At 41.8% G+C, this 22,522-nt stretch overlaps 1 protein-coding gene across 1 annotated transcript in view; it reads left to right on the forward strand.

The window, feature by feature from the left end:
* The window catches only part of PLXNC1 (plexin C1), a 154,366-nt gene that overhangs the window by 63,324 nt on the left and 68,520 nt on the right, over positions 1 to 22,522 (forward strand). Inside the window, exons 5-9 of the mRNA XM_045830553.1 lie at positions 2,344 to 2,458; positions 9,935 to 10,082; positions 13,393 to 13,480; positions 15,671 to 15,770; positions 15,909 to 16,004. Of these exons, the coding sequence (XP_045686509.1) occupies positions 2,344 to 2,458; positions 9,935 to 10,082; positions 13,393 to 13,480; positions 15,671 to 15,770; positions 15,909 to 16,004 (547 nt within the window). The remainder of the gene's footprint in view (positions 1 to 2,343; positions 2,459 to 9,934; positions 10,083 to 13,392; positions 13,481 to 15,670; positions 15,771 to 15,908; positions 16,005 to 22,522) is intronic.

The following is a 22,522-nucleotide window of genomic DNA, read 5'->3' on the forward strand; positions in this document are numbered from 1 at the left end:
GTAGGAAATGAAAAATTTATTTTATATACTCGTATATGTGTATATATATGTGTGTATGCTTATACATGTGTGTGTGTGTGTGTGTGTGTGTGTGTGTATATATATATATATATATATATACACATATGTTTACAAAAGAGAAACTAAAAAATTCCACTCCTGACTTGTTCCCTCTGTGGCCTCAGATGTGGAATTCTAATGCACATTAAAAATAGTCTCTTCACTGTAGGTAGGAGTCAGCCATAAATCAGAGGGGAACTCTAGAAACAAAAATCACCGACAGAAAGAACCTATAGAGGTTTCATTTTTCATCCATTCACTCAAATGTATTTATTGAAACCCTAGTATTTGCATATCATGCTTCCAGACACTGAAGGATTTGCTGAAGAAATATTAAAGACATTCTCTCTTCCTTTGAGGAGCTTAGCGCTTACTTGGGGAGAAACGACATAGACATATGAAACAGTTAAGTTGTAATTCAAGGCAGCATATGATTAAATACCAAAATGTGTGGATCCGACAAGAAATGCTATAGGAGTTCAGAAAAGGGAGTGATAACTCAGTGGCACTACTGTTTTCTGCCTACAAATTGGCAAATCGTAGCACTATTTGTATGAAATATTCTACACTTGTTTTTTTGGCAGTCTTAGGCCTTGACTCCCAGGCAACTTTAAGAGCCTACAAAAATATTTGTACTCCAAGTTCTATAGAGGTAGTGTTTTTGGTTTTTTTTTGGTTTTTTTTTTTTTCCTTATAGGCAGAGGAAGTGCCTCATACAAACCAGAGTGCACATGACTGGCAGGTAGTTTTTGACAGTCGTAATTTCTTTCAATTACAAAATAAGAAGTCAGCCTCATCATTCTGTTTTCCAGTACAGTGGTACTTGTCCTCTCCCTCGCAGACGCCCCCTGACATTGAGAGGTGGTTTAATTTGAACTTAATGTCCATGACAGATGAGCTAGCCATCAAGGGTCAGATAAACTTACAGCTTTGGAGAAGTGCTGCTGAAAACCCCCGTGGTCATGGTGTTGGAGAAGGAAGTGACACGGAGGGAGGTAGGTGAGTCCAGACGCAGGCGTGCTCTCTGCGAGCAGGGCTCCCCTGAATGTCAGAGTAGATCACATGCTGAGAATATTGTGCTCGTGGATGATGTTTAATGAAAGTTACTGGCTTCCTGTTCTATTTGTGTCATATTCAAATTAGCACAGAGCTCAAAGACGAGCCATGCAGCCTAGATTCTTAAGAATTTATAAAAAGAGAGAGAGAGAAAAGAGGAGGAAGAAGAAAGAAACACTTGTAAAATGTCAGTGCATGTCAAATGCACTGTTTGGGCCCACGTCTCACTTTGCTTGGATCCTCTCAGGGACTCCCCACAGCTGAATGGAGTCATGATTTGGTTGTGTTTCAAGCTTATGATTCATGAATTTTCAGTTTCTTTGAAAACTCAATGCAGTGGTTCTTTCCCACCTCTTCATTTTAACCATAGGCCTCAAGGAGGCCTAAATAACAGAGACGTTTTGTTTTGTTTTTCTTGACATTATTCGATGAAATGTCTGCAGAGTCCAACACATTTGAAAATAATGTGGCACTTGATGTTCATTCTCTTTGCTGGGTTGGCAGCCCTCCTGGGGAGGCAAGAGTTCCCAAGTTAGCATGACCTGGAGTGACCAAGACATCAAGCAAACCAAGTGATCTCGCCACTCCGCTTCTGATGATGTTTATCGTAGTAGTTGGCCCTGGCCACAGCTTGATTTATTTGGGGCATCCTCTGCGCTGGCCGACTTGGGAAAATGGCCCTGGAAAGTGTTTCCCCCATATCTTTTGATATAATTTGGTGTGTCTGTATAAATAAATGTAGCACATAGTTACGGGATATCTTATCAAGTTCTTGGGAAGACTCTGACCTTAATACATTTTTTACAATTATCATACTACAAAGCACAAAATAAGTTTTTGTTTTTAACTACAAAAAATATTACAACAATAGATTTGTGTTCTGGAGTGAATTGCAAACTGAAGATGTATACAATATATAAACCCTTTCTTAGGCTTTTCTTTGCTAGATTTTTTCTGGAAGGGAGCTCTTTAATTTCAGAATCCATGGGAGGATGTGCTTTCAGTGTTTGGAGATGTCATCTTGAGAGATGGCTCTCTGCTCCGAGACATGATGGAAAAAAATGCTCTGCTGTTTTCCTGTTGCTTTTCGTGGTTTTTGCATCTCCTTCCTATTCTCGCTCAAAGTCAATAAAAGCCTGGTATTTTGTACAAAGCCAGTATGTGAAAGTTTTAACTAATGCATGTGTGGGGTTGCTGTTTTGTTGCCTCCTCCCCCTTTTTAAATAGGTGTACTTTTAAAGATGATTGTGTACATTCAGAGAGCTCAGAAAACTGGCTGGATATTTCATCAGGACCTAAAAGGTGCCCTCAAATTCACATATCTCGAAGAGGTAAAGACAAGGTAAGAAGAAAGATTTTAATTAGTCTCTATTGTATTGTCTCACTTTGCACCATTGATGTTAACTTCTTTCTGTGTGTAAAATGTCTATTAGCAATCAAATATTCTCAGTTAGGAGAGTCATTCATTTAGTTGATTCATGTAGAGTGCCCCGTACTCTGTGAGCTGCTAGGGATGGGGCAGAGACCAAGACACATTATGGACCTGCCCGTTACCTTGGGGAGCTGCAGATGACCCTCAATAGTTGAATTTAAAGAAGAGATGAACTTTTAATGTAGTAGAAAAACATATTGATTAAAGAAATAGAGAAAAAAGACATTCAGACTCAGGGTCAATAAGGTGCCTTAAATGTGGCTTAGTGTAGAATTTTGTTTTGTTTTATGGTTCCTTTTCCTTATGTGTGCAGGCTTCTCCTGACAGCTATTTTATGAACATGGCTTCAAGCAATATTGGTAGTGGGGAAAGAAACCAATATGGGCAGTGGATATTGCAAGTGGGGTCCCTTGGAAAGAAAGCCAGTGGGCTCTTGCCAAGGCAGAACTGCCAATCAGCCCTGTCATTGGAGTGGAGAAAGGAAGAAATGAGTATATTCAAGCATTTTCTGATTCACATACCAACCATGTCCTACAGGAAAATGGAATTCCTGCCTTGCTATCTAAGCAGTGCTGTAAGGAGACGTTTTCTCCCTAATTATGGTTCCTGTATTATGAATAATTGTACAGAATCCCCATCAACAGCCAGCTGACCTGCCTGTTGAGCGCCCTCTGTTTTATTTGAATGTCACATTAACAAGGAAATGGGCCACTTTCTTTTTTCTCTTACACTTTGCCATTTCAAATAGCAAGAACCATACCACTTAAGATGATTTAACATTTAATGAAGGAGAGCCAGAGCATTTAATGAGTGATAAATAATAAAAGGATCAAGCTTTGAAGTCATAACTGATCAGAACTGAAGGGTTTAAGGTTATTTGGTGGTTGTCACTTTTTGTTGTCTTCCTGGGGGGTGTGTTAAAAAAAGAACTTTCAAAGCCTTCATTCAAGCAGGCCTGAGTGAACAGATGCTGTAAAAAAGGTGCTTAAGGCATCTAAGCGTAGATGTGACCTAATTTTTGTTTCTCTTATTAGTCTGAAAAGTCTTGGGTGCTGATAGAGAATGATAGAAAGTACCATGATCCTTGATTCCACCTAAGACTCTGATGAGTGGTTGAGATTATGCAAGATTTTTTCTTGTATCATCTTAAAAATGTTAAGGGTAAGAATTCAGCTAAATAAAAGGAGGGAAAGTAACTTGTTTATTAAATAAGAAGTGCTGCTTACACAATTTGCTTACCTAGCTCTGATGGTAAGCAAATGGTTCACTAGTATAAATCAGTGACCATTTATATTTGGTCTGGAACATACAAACAACCACCAGGACTTTCCTGTCCACCCGAGTCCCACTGTGTTTTACCCTAGTCCCTCTAGAGTGCTCCCATGCAACCATTACCTCCGTCCCTCTGGCTGATCGTCACTCTCCTGGTAAAGGAGATGAGAATTTAGTAATTTGAGTAAAGCTTGTCTCTGAAATCCACTTTGGACTGATTGTTTTAACAGGGTTGATAAGACGTTTGACTCCATCTCTTGGTCATACTATTTCAAAAGTATTTCTGTCCCGTAGTCATTTATGACTTACCTGAAAGTCTCGGGTCTTTGTTTATTTAAGTCCTACCTGATCCTGACCTATGGAGATGGCAGTCTGTGGTTTCCCTCAATTCTACGTACTAGCTCTCTTCACAGAGTGTTTGCAAACTGCCCATCTTATGCCTCATAACATTCTAATAACTTTGTGGGTACAGAAAAACCCTATGTAACGCAAAGACGCTGTTCCCAAGAAGCTTCATTTCTTTACACAAAACACTTAGAAGATAGTATATTGTCATCTTCGTTAAGAAATCAACATTAAAAAGAAATACCTAGAGCCATTCCAATTATCTTGGAGAGATTTCCAGGAGGTGGTACTGAGTAAAAACAGCAAGCTGCTGAAAAGTATGTGTAGCATGATCTTGTATTGACCAAAAGTCCCCAGTGTAAGTTAATGTGTATGTGCCTCTATATGGTTATTTGAGAAAAATATGGAAGAATTCATTGCTGGGTTGCAAACATGGGATCCCCTGATGAAATGACTGAGGTCGTAGAGAGGGAAGACATACATAAGTTAAAAAAAGAAAAGAAAAAACCCCGAAATCCTTGCACACACAAATAAAAAAGGATGTATGGCACGTCCTGTTTTTGTGTTATGTAAAATTATGTTTGTGTGTACCTACAATTTTTTATTCAGTAAAAGTGGCTTATACTGATAAGAACAGAGAAAAGATGTCGAACTGAAGTATTTCCCACAGACAGCATGGTTTCTAATGGAGGAGAGTCACTAGAAACCTTCTCTTACAAATCAGAATGAAAACAAAGAATTCCACCATCACTGATACACTTGACACTGTTTTTCAAGTTCTGTCCAATCCATTAATAGAAGAAAGAAGTAATGGAAATAATTATTGGACTGGCATAGACAAAAATATCACTACTTGCCACTCTTAAGTGGTTATATATTGCCAAAATCTAAACACATTAGCTTTTATAACTATTTAAATTAATAAGAATAAAATGAAGTGCTAAGTGTCCAGCAAGCATTTAAATATAAATAACCACCCTAGCTAGTATGGCTCAGTGGATTGAGTGCCAGCCTGAGAACCAAAGGGTCACCGGTTCAATTTCCAATCAGGGCACATGCCTGAGTTGCAGTCCAGGTCCCCAGCTGGGGGCATATGAGAAACAACCACACATTGATGTGTCTCTCCCTCTCTTTCTCCCACCCTTCCCCCCTCTAAAAATAAATAAATTTTTTAAAAATTAAAAAAGTATCAATAATTGTACTTACTTGTGAAGTAAAACAAACTGTTAATGTCCATTAATAAAAGATTCCATTTATCAGAACAATAGAAACACTGTTATAATCTTAAAGGCCAAGTTATATACTCTATATTTAAAATTGGGGCAGTGGTCTATTGAGGCTATTTATAATTCATGATGGGGAAACCATATCAATTAGAAGCACAAGCATAAGTAGAAATAAAAGAAAAAACACACAAGGTGTTTTCTTGGAAGATCTAGAAAACATCCTATGTCCAGACACATAGTGTTTCTTGACGGGAAGATATCATAAAAATGTCACATCTTCCTCAATCTGTTTTCTAGATTCATGGAATCCCAGTGAAATTTGAATAGACTTGTCTTAAAATTAATATAAATTCATCTGGAATAATATGAACAGGTCAAGAATATCCAAAATATTTTTCAAAAAAGAAAATTATAAGCCCTGGCTGGCATAGCTCAGTGGATTGAGCGCGGGCTGGGAACCAAAGTGTCCCAAGTTCGATTCCCAGCCAGGGTACATCCCTGGGTTGCAGGTCAGAACCCCCAGCAACCGCACATTGATGTTTCTCTCTCTCTCTCTCTCTCTCCCCCTCCCTTCCCTCTCTAAAAATAAATAAATAAATAAATAAATCTTTTAAAAAAAAAGAAAATTATTTAAGCAAGACCATTTCCATATGACTATAAACATATATAGTGACAATTATTCAGCCCATGATTCTGTTTTAAAAATTGGAATATACTTTTGACTCTATTACATAAAGTAGAGTAAAAAGCTGAGAAATAGATTTAAAATTTTTAAAGATCAAATGCCATAAAATAAGAGAAAACAAAATAAATTACTTCATAAAGGTGCTAACATAGCTGGCTTACAATATGGAACTGTAATTCAATTCACGTTTTACATTAAATATAAAAATAAAATTTGGGCAAATTAAGAAATCCATATGTAAAGCTGACATAGAATAACTAACATAAAATATAATTGAGCATCAGATAATTCAGAAGTATAATTTTCTTAGCTTTGAAGTAGGCAGTACCAAAAAGAAATCCACATACTTGACTTTTAAAAATCTATGCAACAAAAAATAAGAAATAACTAAAGCACACACTTTAGGAAAACATTTGCAATAGGCAAAATATTAATTACAAGGTATTAAAGTGAAGAGAAATTAAAAAGAAAAACATCACAACACCAAAAAGTAAGTAGGCAAAGCGCATATTCTCATAAGAAGGGATTTAGAGGGTTAGACATAGATCTGGCAATATGTTCAACTTCACCAGTTATCAAGTAAACACAAATTAAAGTGATAATAGATATGCTAACACCTAGTGTTGGCAGTGCCAATTAGCACAATCTTTTTGAAAAGCAATTTGACAATATGTTTCATAAGTCATAAATATATTCATTCTTTGAAGCAGCAATTCCAGGCTTAGAATTCTGAAGTAACTTGAAAACAGAAAACCCAGAAGCACACAGATGCTATTGCAGTGGCATTCATAGAATTAGAAACCTGGAAATAATGGAACTGTTTGGCACTAAGGGAAATGGTTAATTAAAATATGGCGTGATGGTTGGCCTGGTATAATGTTCATTGATGCCTGTGGACATTTTCTGCTAATTAACACTCAAACTCTCTATCTGATCCATTGTGTCTTCCTTTTCTCTTAATCCAGCATAGGTCAAGAAAGAATTACCAACCTGCTAAGGTTTCCCCCGATGGGTTTATTAAATCATTGCTTCAACTTTTTAACCATACTCACCTGGAACCCAAAATTATGCAAAAATACCTTCTACTTCCTGACTAACCCCTCCATCCACTGCCCCTGAAAAAGCCATGCTGTCTCCTACTGTGAGCTCACCACAGACTGGCTGTTGCCCTACTGGTCCCCAGAAACTGTGCTTGCTGAGGTCATGGTGACTCTATGGAGCTGTTCTAGCAGGTGCCAGTGGTCCTCATCTTACCTGGTGGACTGTCTGGCTTCTAGAAACCCTCTCTTCCATTGCACGTGCTCTCCATGCTCTCTCCCCTTTGGCCTGCCTCTCTGGCTGCTTCGCTCCCTAACTTGAAATATGAGAGTTATTTCAGGCCCATTTTTGGCTCTTCCTCTCTTCTGGCTCTCTACTTTACCCACAGGCGATCTCATCTATTCCCACAGCTACATGTTCATGTCCCCTTTATTTCTACCTCCAAGCTCCAGGTCTATATCCTCTTGATTATCAAGCAAGTCTCTTGAACTGAACACATCCAAAATTGAAATCTTGAATTTTTATCCCCAAGTTGCCCCCTCCCTGTGTCCCATCTCTGTCCATTCATTTGCTCACTCGAACCCTTCATATCCACAACCCCATTTCCAGTCCTGCCCGATGCTGTCTCTAAAGGGCATCTTGATCTGTTCATTTTTTCTCATTTCCACTGAACCACAGCCCGGCTTCTTTCATTTAATGACCTTTTAATACCATGTGGCCCTAAAACGAGACTAGTTTTAGTCTAGTGGACCTTTCCAAGCCTCTGTTAGATTACAAGCTCTGTGAGGGCAAGAATGGTAGCTGTTTGATTCACTAAAGTATTCAGTACTCCGTGCAGCTGTTGGTACATGTTAAGAGCTTAATTAAATGTTTGTGGAATAAATGAGTGTGATATTTACAGTTATGTTAAAATTACATATGTGAGGACTGGCAGGAAATGTGAAAAACTTAAAACAGCAGCTAAAGATAAGATTTAAACAAACTTTCTGATACTTTTGTTACACCTAAACAGCAAAATACATTTAAGACGTATATGTATACAGAATAATATGTGATATGACCATGTGATAAGATGCATGGTGCAGATATGAATGCAGGATTGAAGCAGGCAGGTGGATGAGAGTTTGGCCATTTGTTGAAGAAGAGCTGGTGGGAATGGTGTGGGGATATCATTAGCCTCAAGTCCCTAGAGATGATTGGACTTCGGTTCTGCCAGGCTGGACTGTAAGAACTTGCCTTCTTCCAGCGTGACTACATATCCTGGAAACAGAATTCTATGAAAATGGAAAGATGGGGCTGACCCCTAGGCTAAAATAGACTGAGCAAGCTTATTAGAGGACAAAAGACAGTAGAATCTTAGGTGGCTCCGCAGAAAGCCTGGGCAGAGGTCAGAAGCAGGACAGAAGACGGACACCTCCCAGGCTGTCTGGGACTAGGCTCTCCATCTCAGTTATAGGGCTCCTGCTTTTTCTACTCCAGCTTCCTAATGCTTAGCCTGCCTTTCCACTGGATTCCCACCATGCATCTGATACAAAGGGGCCCACCATTGGTATGTCAATTCCTTTAATTTTCCTTTTCAATAGGAGACGTATGCCTTGTTCTTCTAGTTAGTTCACTGGAGGGAACACTGCTGTAGAGGAGATGTCAGGGTTTTATGTGTGTGTCCCCTTGTGCACACACACACAGCCACCACCTCCAAATCTGATCATCTGTTTGACCACAGACAAAGTCTTAAATAATTTTAAATACAAATTTCACAGTCCACTTTCTTTAACTACAAACTAATATTAGAAATTAGCAATAAGAAATACAGAGCTGACACCTGGAAAATCAAGGTGCACCCCCCCCCCCCAAATGAACCCTGGAGCAAAGGGAAACAAATGAAAAAAATAGATGGGAATACTTAATATCATAAGATATAAATTCTCCTAAAAATTAATGTGTATGTTTGTAGTACAGTTCCAGGTAGACTCAGTCTCCTTACTCCCTTTGGACAAATGATCTTCAACATTAGATGGAAGAATAATGTCTAGGAAATGCTAAGAAAATTACGAAAAAAAGGATAGTAAATATCAGATAGCAAATATATTTAAAGTCACAGTAGTAAAACTTGATGACATTGGAATAGAAGTAGATTAATTGATAATTGGACCAGAGCAGAGTTCAGAAATGAATTCTAGATCTATGCTAACTTAATATATGATGAAAATGGTTAGTTCAGTTCAGGGGGCAAAAAGAGTTTCTTTGTTTTATTTTGTAAATGGTTGTGACATAGCTGATTAAACATCTAAATGAAAATCAAGTTGGACCCTTATCTCATGCAATATATAAAAGTAAATTCCAGATGTATCAAAGATATAAGTTTTAAAAAATAATAAAGGTGGTGAGACAGCTTTATATTTGCCTGTAAGCAACGGTGTGGGAAGAACTTTATAACCAAGACATGGAACTTGTATTTGATTATACAAGAACATGTTGTGTAAGGTAAAAGATAGCATGCACAAGTTATAAGAAAAACAGTAGATTAGGAGAAAATATCTGTCAGTAATATGACACATAAGGATTAATATCTATACTATATAGAGATCTCTTAAAAATTGATCAGAAAAATACACAAAAGAAGAAAAACAGTCCAAGAGCTGAGTATGCGATCCACAAAAGAGCAAACCAAACAGCCACGAAAACATCCTTCTTTACGTCGGCAACCTGGGAAGTTCTTCTGTGGCTGGTCAAAGGGGGAGTTCACTTAAGGCTCTAGAATGGATGGCAATGAGGCAAAAATGATGACGTGGTTCCTGAGTCATCCTCTCTCCCACACAGGCTACGGTGGCTTTGGTGGGAAGCGTCCCTGCCAGACGCTCGGGCTGTGTGGTGAGGAACGCGGACACCGGCCGGGAGCTCTGCAAGGGTGAGAGCCGGCCCAACGAGACCTGCACCTGCAGCATCCTGACCACAGCACCCTACAAAGGCAAGTGGGCGCTTTGCTGCTTTTTGTTAGAACGTGGACAAGGCAAGAGAGCCTCCCAAGTTCAGATTGCCCAGAGAGCAAGTTAAATGACAAAAAATCTGAATAGTACCACGCTGTAGACTCACTCTCTCCCTACCTCCTGCTTCCTGGTCTTCCCCTCGGACCTGCTCACCTCTGCCCTACCTCTCCCGTTACTATCAAATGCGACTGAGAATGACAGAGGATGGTAAGTTGGATAGGTGAGTGGAGTAAAGCCAGGGACCACTGGGCTGATCGCACCTAAATGGTTCAGAGAATTCAGATATCTGAAGAGTTGGAATGGCCTTGGTGAGAAGAGAAAATAAAGCAGCCAGTGTTCTATCATCTTTAGTTCCTTGCATTCATTCATTCATACAAAAAGTACATATTGAACAGCTACTATGTGCCAGGTACTGTGCTAGATGCTAGGGATACAGTAACCGAAAAAGGCTGACTCTGTCCTTGGTCATGGTTTTTATAGCCTATTTTGGGGATAGAGACAAGTAAACAGTTTGCTACAATGTAGTGTGGATACAGGAACTAGAGCGTACTATGGGAAGCACATGAAAAGGATGCCAGACTGGACTTGGGGGGTGGCAGAGGGGCAAGGAAAGCTTCCTGGATGATGAGTAGAGTTGAGCCAACCAAAGAAGAGGGGGAAGAGTATTCCAAGAAAAGACCTACTTATATGATGGCCAGGAGAGAACAAAGCTTTGTTTGAGGAGCCAAAAGAGGTTCTGTTTAGCCAAGGCAAATGGGGTAGGGACAGGTGGAAAGCAAATTGAGGAAAAATGGATACCAAAGAAGGCACAAAGTATCTGGCACAAAGTGGCCATTTGCAATCAATAGGTTTTTGTTGCATGAATGAATGAATGGCTGCAGGTGCAGAATGGGCCAGAGGAGTGAAAGGCTGAGCTCTGAAGGATCAGAGAGAAGGAAGGCTGTTGTTGTGGTCCGGGGTGGGGCGGGGTGGGGCGGGGCAGGGCGGCAGGGTTGGGGGGAGGGGGCGGTGGACAGCAAGAGCTGAGATGGAGGCAGTGGAGATGGAGAGGAGGAGATGGAGTCCAGAAGAGGTTGGAAGTTACAGTAGACAGACTGAGAATTCATGAGTCCCTTTGGGTGAGAGAGACTGGAAGTGGAATCAAATTCATGGTTCAGTCCTTCTAGAATGGGTGAAGATCACAATGAAGCTGAGTTTTGTGGTGAGAGCTGATGTTACCTAATTAACTCAAAATCCCTCAGAAGGGAACTGAATGCACCAGGCCAGAGAGCCAAGCTTAAAAGGTGCCTCTCAGCTATTGGGCTCCTGGTGGCTGATTGTGTCTGAATTGCTTGAAAAATTATTTGTTTTCCACTTTTTTTATCCATCCTATACCGCCCTTGTGATGTGCTTCTAGTTAATTTTGGTCATTAAAATGCAGGTCTTGCTCATCTATAAAATACACTTCTGAAGTTTTTACGATTACCTTGTAGAGCTAGCCAGTTGCTTTTAGAGCCTCCATCAATAGCACCCAACACTTTGCCTGCCCTTTTTCGAATGCCTTGCATATTCTGAGCAGGCACACTCACTTCCCACCTCTTGCATTCAGCTAGCCAACCGCCATTGTCAAACTATTGTCCATGGGCTAGAGTAAACTTTTGGTGAGCCCTTTCACCAAATCCGATTGCCCTTCTGCTTTGAAATGCTGGGGGAAAAGTCACCTCTTCATACAGCTTTCTGGATTCTGCTCTAACTGTCCTGGTCATTCTAGCACCCCCCTGGTCTCCCCCAGGTATCCCGGGCACTACAGGGACCCCAGACCACTCCTAGGACATTTCCTTGACTGCTATCATTGTGGTGTTTTTTTTTTCACCTAAGTTATTTTATCTCTTCTAGAATAACTGTAAATGCCTCGAGAAGCATTTATTTCCCTGTGATATTTCCCAGTATTATTCTGTGCACAATTGATATGCAGCAAAGTACAACTTTTGCTCGTGTTCATCACTGGACACTTATAGATCCATCGACATGTTATTTTCACTGGCTGGCCCTCAATGCTAAATGTCCGTGTGTTTGCTCTACTAACACTTAGAAGTGTCTGTTCTGATGCTCTTGCTGAGAGGTCAAGCCAGCTCTCCAAACCTCTTGTCTTAGACCAGAGAATTATCATTTTACACAGACCTATTGTATGTGAGCAGAATTTGATGGGGCATCCTGGCTTTCAGAATGAATTATGTTGCTGTAGAGAGGCAACTTAGTCAGGATTCTCGGACTTGTGAAAGCACCCAGTACTAAAATTTCAGTAAGGAAATTGGAGGTGTCCAAAGTTAGGCCAACTTCTTATTCTGTCATTTAAAAAATATCATCATCTGCTAGCTCCATTAATTTATTAAAGGAAGAAGATATTAACACCAAAATAGATGACAGTGAAAACATCATAGAGTAGCACTGGTCCCTGGTCACCACAGGATGCCAAAGGCACCCAAACCTGGCGATAGACAGTCACTCTGTGGGCAACATTTCAAACCACAGATTCCCGGCCTTATCCCAGGTCTGCTAAGTCAGACTATCGAGGAGCGTGGCTCTGGAATCTGTATTTTCATCATTTTCTCAAGTGATTTTGACAGACGGCTGGGTTTGGGAAGCATCTTGTATAGGTACCAAGTAAGTTAAAGAAGCACAGGAAATAGGACATTTTTCTAATGCTGATTTAGCACAGTGTATATCTTTATGACTTTATTCTTTGGAGGTTTTCTAACAAATAGGTAGGTTTTCAAGTGTTTGGTAAGAAAACCTGCAACTCAGATTTGGCGACATTGGCTCCAAGAAGAGCATGGATCCCAGCCCATGGGAGCCGCATGTTAGAGTGTGTGAGGTAAATATTTGTAGTGCGGATTTTTCTGAGGGTGCACGATTTCCTTCCTCACATTCTGATTCTCATGTTCTAGGCACTTCTTGCTCAGTGACTTGTTTTATTCTTATGCTGTGGCCAATTACAAGTTGAGATAGTGATCCCGGGGAGAGTATGAGATGTAAATGGGCTGGAAAATGGCTTTTTCCTAGTGATTATCCACGGGGGGCCTGGAGTGCGAGGGGGGCCTGGGTCTGTTTGGAGCCCTGTGCTGTGCGCCCTGGCAGCCTGACGTGCCTGGCCCACAGGAAGAACCCCATGCTGACTGAAGTGTGTGGGAGCAGCTGGCACCCCTCCACCCTTGCAGAGGAGGCAAAAATATTTATCTTTTGCATTTACAGCTTTGCCGGTTGATAGCAGGACTCCACCATAAATGACTCTTTTTTCCCCCTTTGCTCCAGATGTTTTAGTTGTCAACGTGACGTTCTCCTTCGGTTCTTGGCATTTATCAAAAAGATTCAACTTTGCCAACTGCTCGTCATTAAGAGAGTAAGATTTTATTTGAACTCTAAATATTCTCTCATTGGTCTTAATTTATTTATTTGCTTTACTCCTCGATTTCCTAAAGAACTCTTTTGTGGAGTAGAACTTTCTAAAGTGCCTTTTGGAGCGTGGCCTAACGGGAGATGGGAGGGCCCCTGAGCTCATAAGCTTGCTCGTTCAAGCCCTGATAAGTAAGGCAGAGCAGCGAGGCACCACACAGCTGTGCTGAAGTGTTTCTACCAAGAGGGAAGTACATTTGTCCAAGACCGGAAGGTGGCCTTGAAGTAAGTACTGTACTGCTAGTACAGTAGTGCTGCTAGCTTCTCCCCTGATCAGAATGGCTTTGAGAATTTGGATCCAGAAAGAGGGTGTGAGCATGAGATAAGGGGAAATCATACTCAAGGAGAAGGACAAGATGAAGTCTGTTTCGTCAAAGAACTTGTTAAACCCCCAAACAGACAATGTATGGTGGTTACCAGAGGGGAAGGGGGTAGGGGGAGGATGAAGAGGGTAAAGGGGGTCAAATATATGGTGACTGAGGGAATCTAGACTTTGGGTGGTGGACACACAATGCAACATACAGATGATGTATCATAGAATTGTACACTTGAAATGTGTACAATGTCACACCAATAAATTTAATTTTAAAAAGAATGTGTTAATTCTGCCCCCCCCCCTTTTTCCCCACCATGTTTGGCCCTAATGAGCTACATAATCCCCTGAGTCAGTACCACAGCCTCACTCCTTGCTTATAAAGCAAAGAGAAGACAGAGGAATATGTTTCTCAGATTCCTGATTTTCCAGTTGGAAGATAGGGTGGAGGTTCCCATGGAAACAATGGGAAGCTCTATTATTAGTGATTCTATAGTTCATTCAGTGGTTTGATTGACCAGCTCTGTGAGTACCAAATGGGAGCTCCTTTGGCTTGGCCTGGGACCCATTGTTTCTTTGGGGAAAATGAATTCAAACTCGAAACTGAGTTGGGAGGCCACTCTGCAGCTATTAGGGCAGAGGCCCCCGGAACTTATCTTTACCCTTGCAGGATTCAGTTCAGTTATCTCTAATAAACAGAATGAACTAGGGAGTGAAAAAAAAAAAAAACAAACTTAATACAGAGAGCCTCAGAAGTCCATGAAAATAGGAAAAAAGGGAGAGAGTTAAATAGAATTTTATGGCTCAAAGAGAATTGAAACAATGCAGCTCTCCATCTCCTGTTGTGGAGACCAGACAAAAGCAGTGACTTGCCCTAGGTCCCATAGCTGGGTGATTACCAACCAGACCACAGACCCACAGCTTCCCAGAGGGTGAGCACCCTTTCCTTGGGTACCTGCTTCCCTTAGAAAAGCACAGCGTACAGCTGTCACACGGGGAGGGGCAGGAAACAGGGGAAATAGGAATGCAAATCACAGACCTGAGTCTAGTGCACTTAGGCAGCCAGAGAAACCCTGCGCCTGGGTTTTCTTCTTCCACTGAAACTGCAGCTGCTGTAGGTCAGAATTTGAGAATGCTTCGGCATTTCTTGAAGACTATACAAAACATGAATAGTGTCCCCTTTCCCTGCACTAGTCCTTTCACTGTCCCGGGGCTGAGCCTTCCTTTGGCCTCCCATTGCTGCTTGCAGACCTACCTCTATTTCTCTCTGTTGTTCTTTAACTCTGATTATCCTATAAGTGTTTTTCAAGCTTTCCACTGTTACCCATGCATGATAGATCATTTGATTAGCAGACACAGTTCTTCCTCAGTTTGGTTAAAAAGCAAACAGTGGCATCCCATTCCCTCTGCTAGCACTTCCGGCCTCACATCTGCTGGGCAGTCAGTGGTGTTATTGCTGATATGGGGGTGGGGTGAGGGGGAAGAGACCAGTCTCCAGAGGGAAACTTACCTGAGGGTAAACAAATTGCAGTAGGGGGTTCAGAAACAGATTCAGTGGGTTCCTGTGGTCTGCCTGCCAGGGAGGTGGCCCCAGCTTCAGGTTTCCATGGCAACGCCCCTGCAGGTATGGTGGCTGTGGGTCAGCCGGAATCTCTATCCCCAGTCTCAAAGGACTGTCCTAGCTCCCCTGGGTTCATCACAGTCTCTTTAGGGATTTTTTCCTTCTTTCAAATGCTCACATGTGGTTGTGTCACAGAGGGAAATTCTAGGATATGGAGATTTTCCTAAAACTGCAGGAATTGAGTTGGTTTTCCATGTCGCCAGGTGCCCAGTGTGTGTTGGAGCGGGCTGTGCTTGGTGTAGGAGTGGGAGGTGTGTCCACCCGTTCACAGCGTGCAGCCCTTCCGATTCCTACAGAAACCAGGTAACGGGACGCTTTTGGTATCTCAAGGTTTAACCAAAATCGGCGTTTGCAGCCCCGCAGCCGATCTTTGGTGTTTATTTCAAACTCCAAATTTCCCACCTGTGTGCATGGGTAATGAAGGGATGTTTTTCATTTCAGGAACCGTGCCAAGCTGCGGTGGAGAGGCCGGCACCCTCCCAGACGACCGGAGGCAGGGGGTTTGCGAAGAGTAACAGAACCCACCCGGGCTCGCAGGTCAGACTGCTGTTTGAGTTGGTCTCTCAAAAATCCCCCCTTAGGTAACAATAACAACCACCACTTTGGGTTCCTTTTTAAAATTCCTTTTTTTACTTTCTACCAAAATTCCCTGTTTTACCTTTGGTTTTTAACCCAACTTTCATTTCATTGGCTCAGTATGTCAAAGGTGGCACACTCACATAAAAGAAATGAAAATTCGGTAACTGTGAGAAATGTTGTTCCGGGAGGAGACGAGTTCAGGATGACTTTTTGGCTCCTGTGGGGAGGGTTAGACGGCAGTGAGACACACAGCACTGCGGGGACTTCAGTTCGACCGCATCTTCTGATCGCATTTCTGGGGACGTGCGCGAGGGGACGTGCACACTGACACGGTCGGATCGCCTTTCCTCATTCACTTCGTGGAGACAATCTAACCAGCAGTTTATAACTCCCAAACAAAGAGTTGTTTTTATTTAATATATGCACCTTCCTTTGCACGTCTCAAAAATGGTTATCTTCCATGAAATTTCCTTGGAAATTCCTCTAATTTTCTCTACAGTAAATCACCAGCCTCCACTAACAGACATGTTTGCAAAGAGAGGAGGAGACAAGGTAAACGTTTGCAGGCAGACACAGGGGCTGCGCTTAGAGAACAGAGCGGCGCTGGCTGCATTCGGGTGACAGACGTTAACCGAGCAAAACAGAAAAAGGACAAGTTCTTGTTTTCATTAACCTTGAGGTCCAGCAGGAGTCAATGGAGCAACATAAGAACAACATGTTTTCTTTTAAAGGCTCAGTTTTCTGTTTCATGACTAATCTGTGGCCTTGATTTATCTATTTGCTGCTATTTAAGGCCAAATGCCGATATAAATAAATAGCATGCTTTCAATGACAACAAAAAGTTGATGGTAACTTTAGGTGAAATTAAGTAACAGGCAAAGGGAATGTGAATCAAAATGGATTATGAAGTTAGTTACAGGCATTAGAAAAGCTTGATGTGCCCATATTTCAGACTTTAAAAGTCTTTGAGGTTTTATTCACTGTTGGGCTTGCTAAGTGATGGGCCTTTCTCTCCCCACTGATTTGTGAAATTAAGGCACAGTGACAGAAACTTGGATTAAGGAGGCAGTGCCTTAAAAAAAATTAAACATATCTTCTGTTGTTACTTCAGTTGTTTAAATCTTGGTGAAATACACATAGAATAGAATTTAGCATCTTTTATAAGAGTGTGCTTAATGCTATTAAGTACAGCATTAAGTACACTCTCGCTGTTATGTAACTGTCACCACCATCTATTGCCAGACACGTTTTCTCTTGCAAAACAGAAGCTCTGTAATTACGAAACAGTAACTCCCTATTGTGCCCTCTACCAAGGCCCTGGCACCCACCATGCTACTCTGAGCTTTGTTACCCTAGGCACTGTATATAAGTAGAATCATACAAAATTTGTCTTTCGGTGACTGGCTTATTTCACTTAACATAATGTCCTCCAGGTTCATGCATTGCATAGCATGTTCAGATTTTCTTTCCTTTTTTAAGACTGAGTAACAATGCATGGTATGGATATACCACACTTTGTTTATCAAGTCATCTGTGGGTGGGCTTTTGGGTTGCTTCCACCTTTTGGCTATTGCTGTTGTGTGTTTTGTTCTTGTGGGAGTTTGGTTTATGTTCTGGATATCAACCCCTATCAGATGTATGATGTGCAAATATTTTTCTCCCATTCTGTGGGCTGCCTTCACATTCAGTTGACTTTATCTTTTGCACAGAAGTTTTTAATTTAATGGTGAAGTCCAATTTTATTCTTTTTATTCTTTTGTTGCCTGAGCTTTAGATATCATATCCAAGAAATCATTCCCAAATCCAGTTTTATTAAGCTTTCCTCCACATTTTCTTCTAAGTGCTTTACAGTTCTAACTCTTAGATTTAGGACTTTGATCCATTTTGAGTAAATTTTTCGATATGATACAAGGAAAGAGTCCAGCTTCATTCTTTTGCAGGTAGATGTCCAGTTTTCCCATCACCATTATTGAGAGACTGGTCTTGTTTCCCTATTGAAGATCTTCTGACTGTACATGTGATGATTCATTTCTGGGGTCTCTGTTCCCCTGGCCTGTGTGTCTACCTTTACACCCATAACACACTGTTTTAATTACTGTAACTTTCTAATAAGTTTTGAAACCAGAAAGTTTGAGTCCTCCAACTTTGTTCTTTCTCAAGATTGCTTTGGAAAAAATTAAACTTTTATTTGAGATAATTGTAGGTTCACATGTAGTTAGAAGAAAACAATAGAGAGAGATCTCATGTATCTTTTACCCAGATTCCTCCAATAGCAACTAACATCTTGCAAAACTAGAGCACAACATCACAGGCAGGATATTGAGGGTGACAACAATCCAGATACAGAGCAGCTCCGGCACCCCACGTTAGCTCTTTATAGCCACACCCACGTCCCTCCACCCCCCCGCACTCCCCGTCTCTGACCCCTGGCGAGCTCTGACCTGTTCCCTGTTTCCATGATGCCATCATATAGTAGGTGGCATCACCCAGATGTATCCTTTGGGGATTGGCCTTTTTAACTCAATATAATTCTCTGGAAATTCATCCAAGTTCGTTTATGTATCACTAGTTTGGTCCTTTTTGTTGCTGAGTAATGGCCCAGGCAATGGCTTTTAAATTTCTTTTATTTTAAAGGGAAAAAATAAAATCACTGAATGAATCCTGGTTTCCTGTACTGTCTTCCTGTATCTTTTGACCTTGATACTGTGTGGTTAAAAGACCTGGGGTCACCAAGAGAGCAGGAAGAGGCTGAAATAAGCAAAGCCCAGACCTACCTATCATCAGTGCTTCCCCACAGACGACCTCTCTCCTAGTTTGGAGTCATTTTGTTGATACTCAAATGTTATCTTTAAATATATGACTCAGAACAGAACCTCAGTTTTGGTTGATAAGGAGTAGAGTACTGTGTTTGTCACAGGCGGAATTTCTCATGTCCTCTGAAACACTGTGGTCTTTCATTACCATGTGGAATGTGAAAACTCAGGCTCCCAGTTTGAGTCTCCACGGTGGCCTTAAATCACTGATCACTCTTTTCCTAGCAGAAAAGCTGTGGAGAGCTCTCCTCCAAGATGTCTTCCCACATTGCTTATGTGCTGAGAGCTCAGTACCGTGCCAGGCACTGGGGACATGAGATGTGAATGGTGCAGACACAGTCCAAAGCTTCATGGTGCTAAGCTCTGGTTGATTCTCAGGTGTTTACCGAGCACCTTTTAGCTGCCATTTTACTGAGATCTATGGATATGATGAGGATGACATAAATAATCATGTACTTCTCTTGCCATCAGTCTCAAGAATCATATACATGATCACTAAGTAAGCATACAAGATGAAAAATGTTAACACAGGGAAAGTACCAGAAAGTACATGAAGCCAGTGAGCTTCTCTGTGCCTGGGGCTTTATCTTAGTCATTCCTCTTTATTTAAACCCAGTGCCTGGCAGTTAAAAACAGTTAATCAGTGTGGTTGGTTAAGTCTTTGATTGATGGATGGATTGATTGACACAGAGATGGCATTTCGGCTGACCTTTAAGGGATGGATGAGAAGCCTCCAGCCGCTCCGAGGCTAAGGAGTGGGAATTCTGAGTAGAGGCCCTAGCATCAGGAAAAGCGTAGTGGGGGTGCCGGAACATCCTGGGGCACTCGTTACTGGAAACCCCGAGCCATTCAGTGTGGCTGGAGCAGGCTGCGGGGAACTGTGGGGCGGAAGTCTGAAATGACCCTGGAGCCTGCAGCTACAGGGCCTTACCAGCCAGGCCTGGGAGCCGTGACTTGGTTCCTCAGTGACAACAGAATGCTATTGAAAATCTTCTTTTCCGTCTTATGTATCCATGGTTCTGCTTCATGACATTTAACTTTTTTAGTGTATGAATTCGCTCATCCAAGGACATGGTACTCATGAGATAGGGTTTCTGGTTCACTCCCAATTTGGGCCCAATGCCCTTGCACAGATTCGCAACCTATGACCCATGCCCGTACCCTGACCTAAAAACAAGTGCCCTCATTTACCAGGGGGCTACGTTGTGGAAAAGCATCACCAACATAGGGAAACAAACTCAAAACCCAGTGTTTTACCTGTGGACAAGAGGTATTTTCAGCTCTAAAGGCCCGTCTCTCTCTGAGTTGGCCGGTCCCTCCCCTCCCCAACCTCTCGGCCTTCCTTTTCTTAACAGCGTTACTCTGGTGAGTCTACCTGCTGAACATCTTTTCTCGAGGAATTTACATCCAAATCGTTCCTTTCTTTCTCTTTCTCCATCACTTTTGAATATACATTTTAATTTCTCACAGGCAATCCAAATTGACCTTTTTAAGGACCTTGCTTTTAAGAGTGAAATTAACCTTAATATGTACCTTGTTAAGTAGCTTCCGTGGGCCTACCACTGTATTGGGTGTTGTGGGACCCACTTCCAATTGCTTGTTTATTCCTTCACTTGTTCAAAATGTATTTATTGAACACCTACTCTGTGCTAGACAGGCAAAAACATGTGCCCTCATGGAGCTTACGCTGTAAAACTCACAATAATTTGGAGGAAGTAAGATTCATTTCTGGGCAGCAGTTGAGTGTGCACAATAGAAAAAAACAGGAGAAGGAATACCAGAATGCACCAAATTGAGTAGTGACAGCTAATATTTGTTGAGCCTATGCTGTATCCTAAGCTCAGAGTATCTCTTTTAGTTAAGCCTCATGATAGACCTATTTTGCCCATTTTATAGACAAAGAAATTTTACAGAGGATAAGTACAAAGTAAATGATAGGCAAGAGACTTGAACCCAGGCAGTCTGATGCCAGAGCCCACAGTTTTAACCACTGCTCTACAATGTATGACCTCAGCTGAATATAAACAAGTATTAAACCAAGTATTGATGATAAAAGTCAGCCCAGCAAGGAGGAAAGTTCTACTGGCTTCTCTTGGCATGTGGCACTTAAAGCCTGTCCCGTCTGTGCCATGACCGGCCAGATGAAGACTGCAGCCTGGGCCGCTGGAGGGTAGTGCCTTAGTGTCAGAACCTCTGGGGGAGATGGGGAGGCTGCAGTGTGTCATAGTGAAGGACTCAGACCCAGGAAGGCCAGCATCTTCTCCAGGACCGAGACAGGAAATTGGGGCCCTGAGGAGAGTGGAGCAGCCAGAGTCTCATGCTGAGAAACCCAGCAGAGGGGTGGATTCTGAGTGGCTGGGTTCAGTCTGCAAACAGGGGTCTCTACTGGACAGGAAGTGCTGCCCTCCCTGGTTGGCCAGTCCAGGCAGCCAGTCGAGTTCAGAGGTGCCACGCTGGGGAGGTTCAGTGACGAGGGTAACGACTTCATGGAGTGGCCTTGGCAGCCCTACCCTGGGCCATGTCAGCCTCACCTTAGTGTCCCCAGGTCACAGAGGTGAGCCTTGCTCTCTCAGGCCTTGCTCTGTCACCTTCTCCTGGAAGTCTCCAGGTCTGTCTCAGTCGGCATTGCCAGTTCTGGGGACCAACTGGAAGTTATGCCTCATGTTCCTGCGGTCTGTACCAGGGGCCCTGGCAGCAAATGGATAGGCTTTCTGATCCATTTCACTCTCTAATTTTTCTTTGGTGGAATTGTATTTTGCTACTTTCTTTCCATATCTCTCCTGCTTTTACATGTTTTCATCTCCACTGCTGGTTGATACTCTTCTCAATTTATACATTTCATTAATATATTACTTCTGTCCTGCTCAGTCATTAATAAAGATGTTAAATAATTCTGAGCCGAATACTCACCCCTGTAGAGCCCTACAGGACACTTCCCTTTAATTAGTTATGCTACCTTTCATCTCTCTAATGTCTTTTGGTTTCAGATTTCCAGCTGGTTTTGAATCCATGTGACTTTTCTCCATCCTGTTTGAACTAATTTCATGAGCGAAAATCTGAGAGACATTTTACTGAGTGTTGATTCAGGTCCAGGCCCACAGAGAGCTTGACTATATCCAGGTTTTTTGAGCAGTTTAATAGAGTACAATTTGGTCTTAATAAAATGAGCGCTCCTAATGTACCTCTTTCCAATGCTCTTTTCAATCATAGCAGTGCTTTCTCCATTAATGTCATGGCAATGTGACTCGTGTACTCTTACTGTCAAGAGTAATCCTTTTTAGGCCTTTTCAAAGATGACTATTTCTCAGTGCTTGTGCTGTTTCCAATAACTTAGAATGGCTTTGTTTAACAAAATACTAATAGTTGGGTATTCTATAACCACCTGGTTAACCAGTTTCTAAGGTGCTTTCTTGTACAAAACAGGGAGTGATTAAAACTTGCGAGCAATGAGAGCTCATACTATTTTATTAACTAATTTAAAATTGTGCAACCATTTAAAAATAACTCTTAAGTCTATAAAATGTAACCGACAGGAAGTAGACTATGCTGAGGTTAATTGCTAGACACCAGAGGGCTGTGCGGGTTACAGTCTATGGCATTTTGATTTGATGTGTGGAAATCCTTGGACACAGGGAGGGGGAAGAATCTCACTGTAGGACCTGA

The sequence above is a fragment of the Phyllostomus hastatus genome, unplaced genomic scaffold (assembly GCF_019186645.2).
Source record: "Phyllostomus hastatus isolate PE091 unplaced genomic scaffold, TTU_PhHast_1.1 phas_contig_152, whole genome shotgun sequence".
NCBI lineage: Eukaryota > Metazoa > Chordata > Mammalia > Chiroptera > Phyllostomidae > Phyllostomus > Phyllostomus hastatus.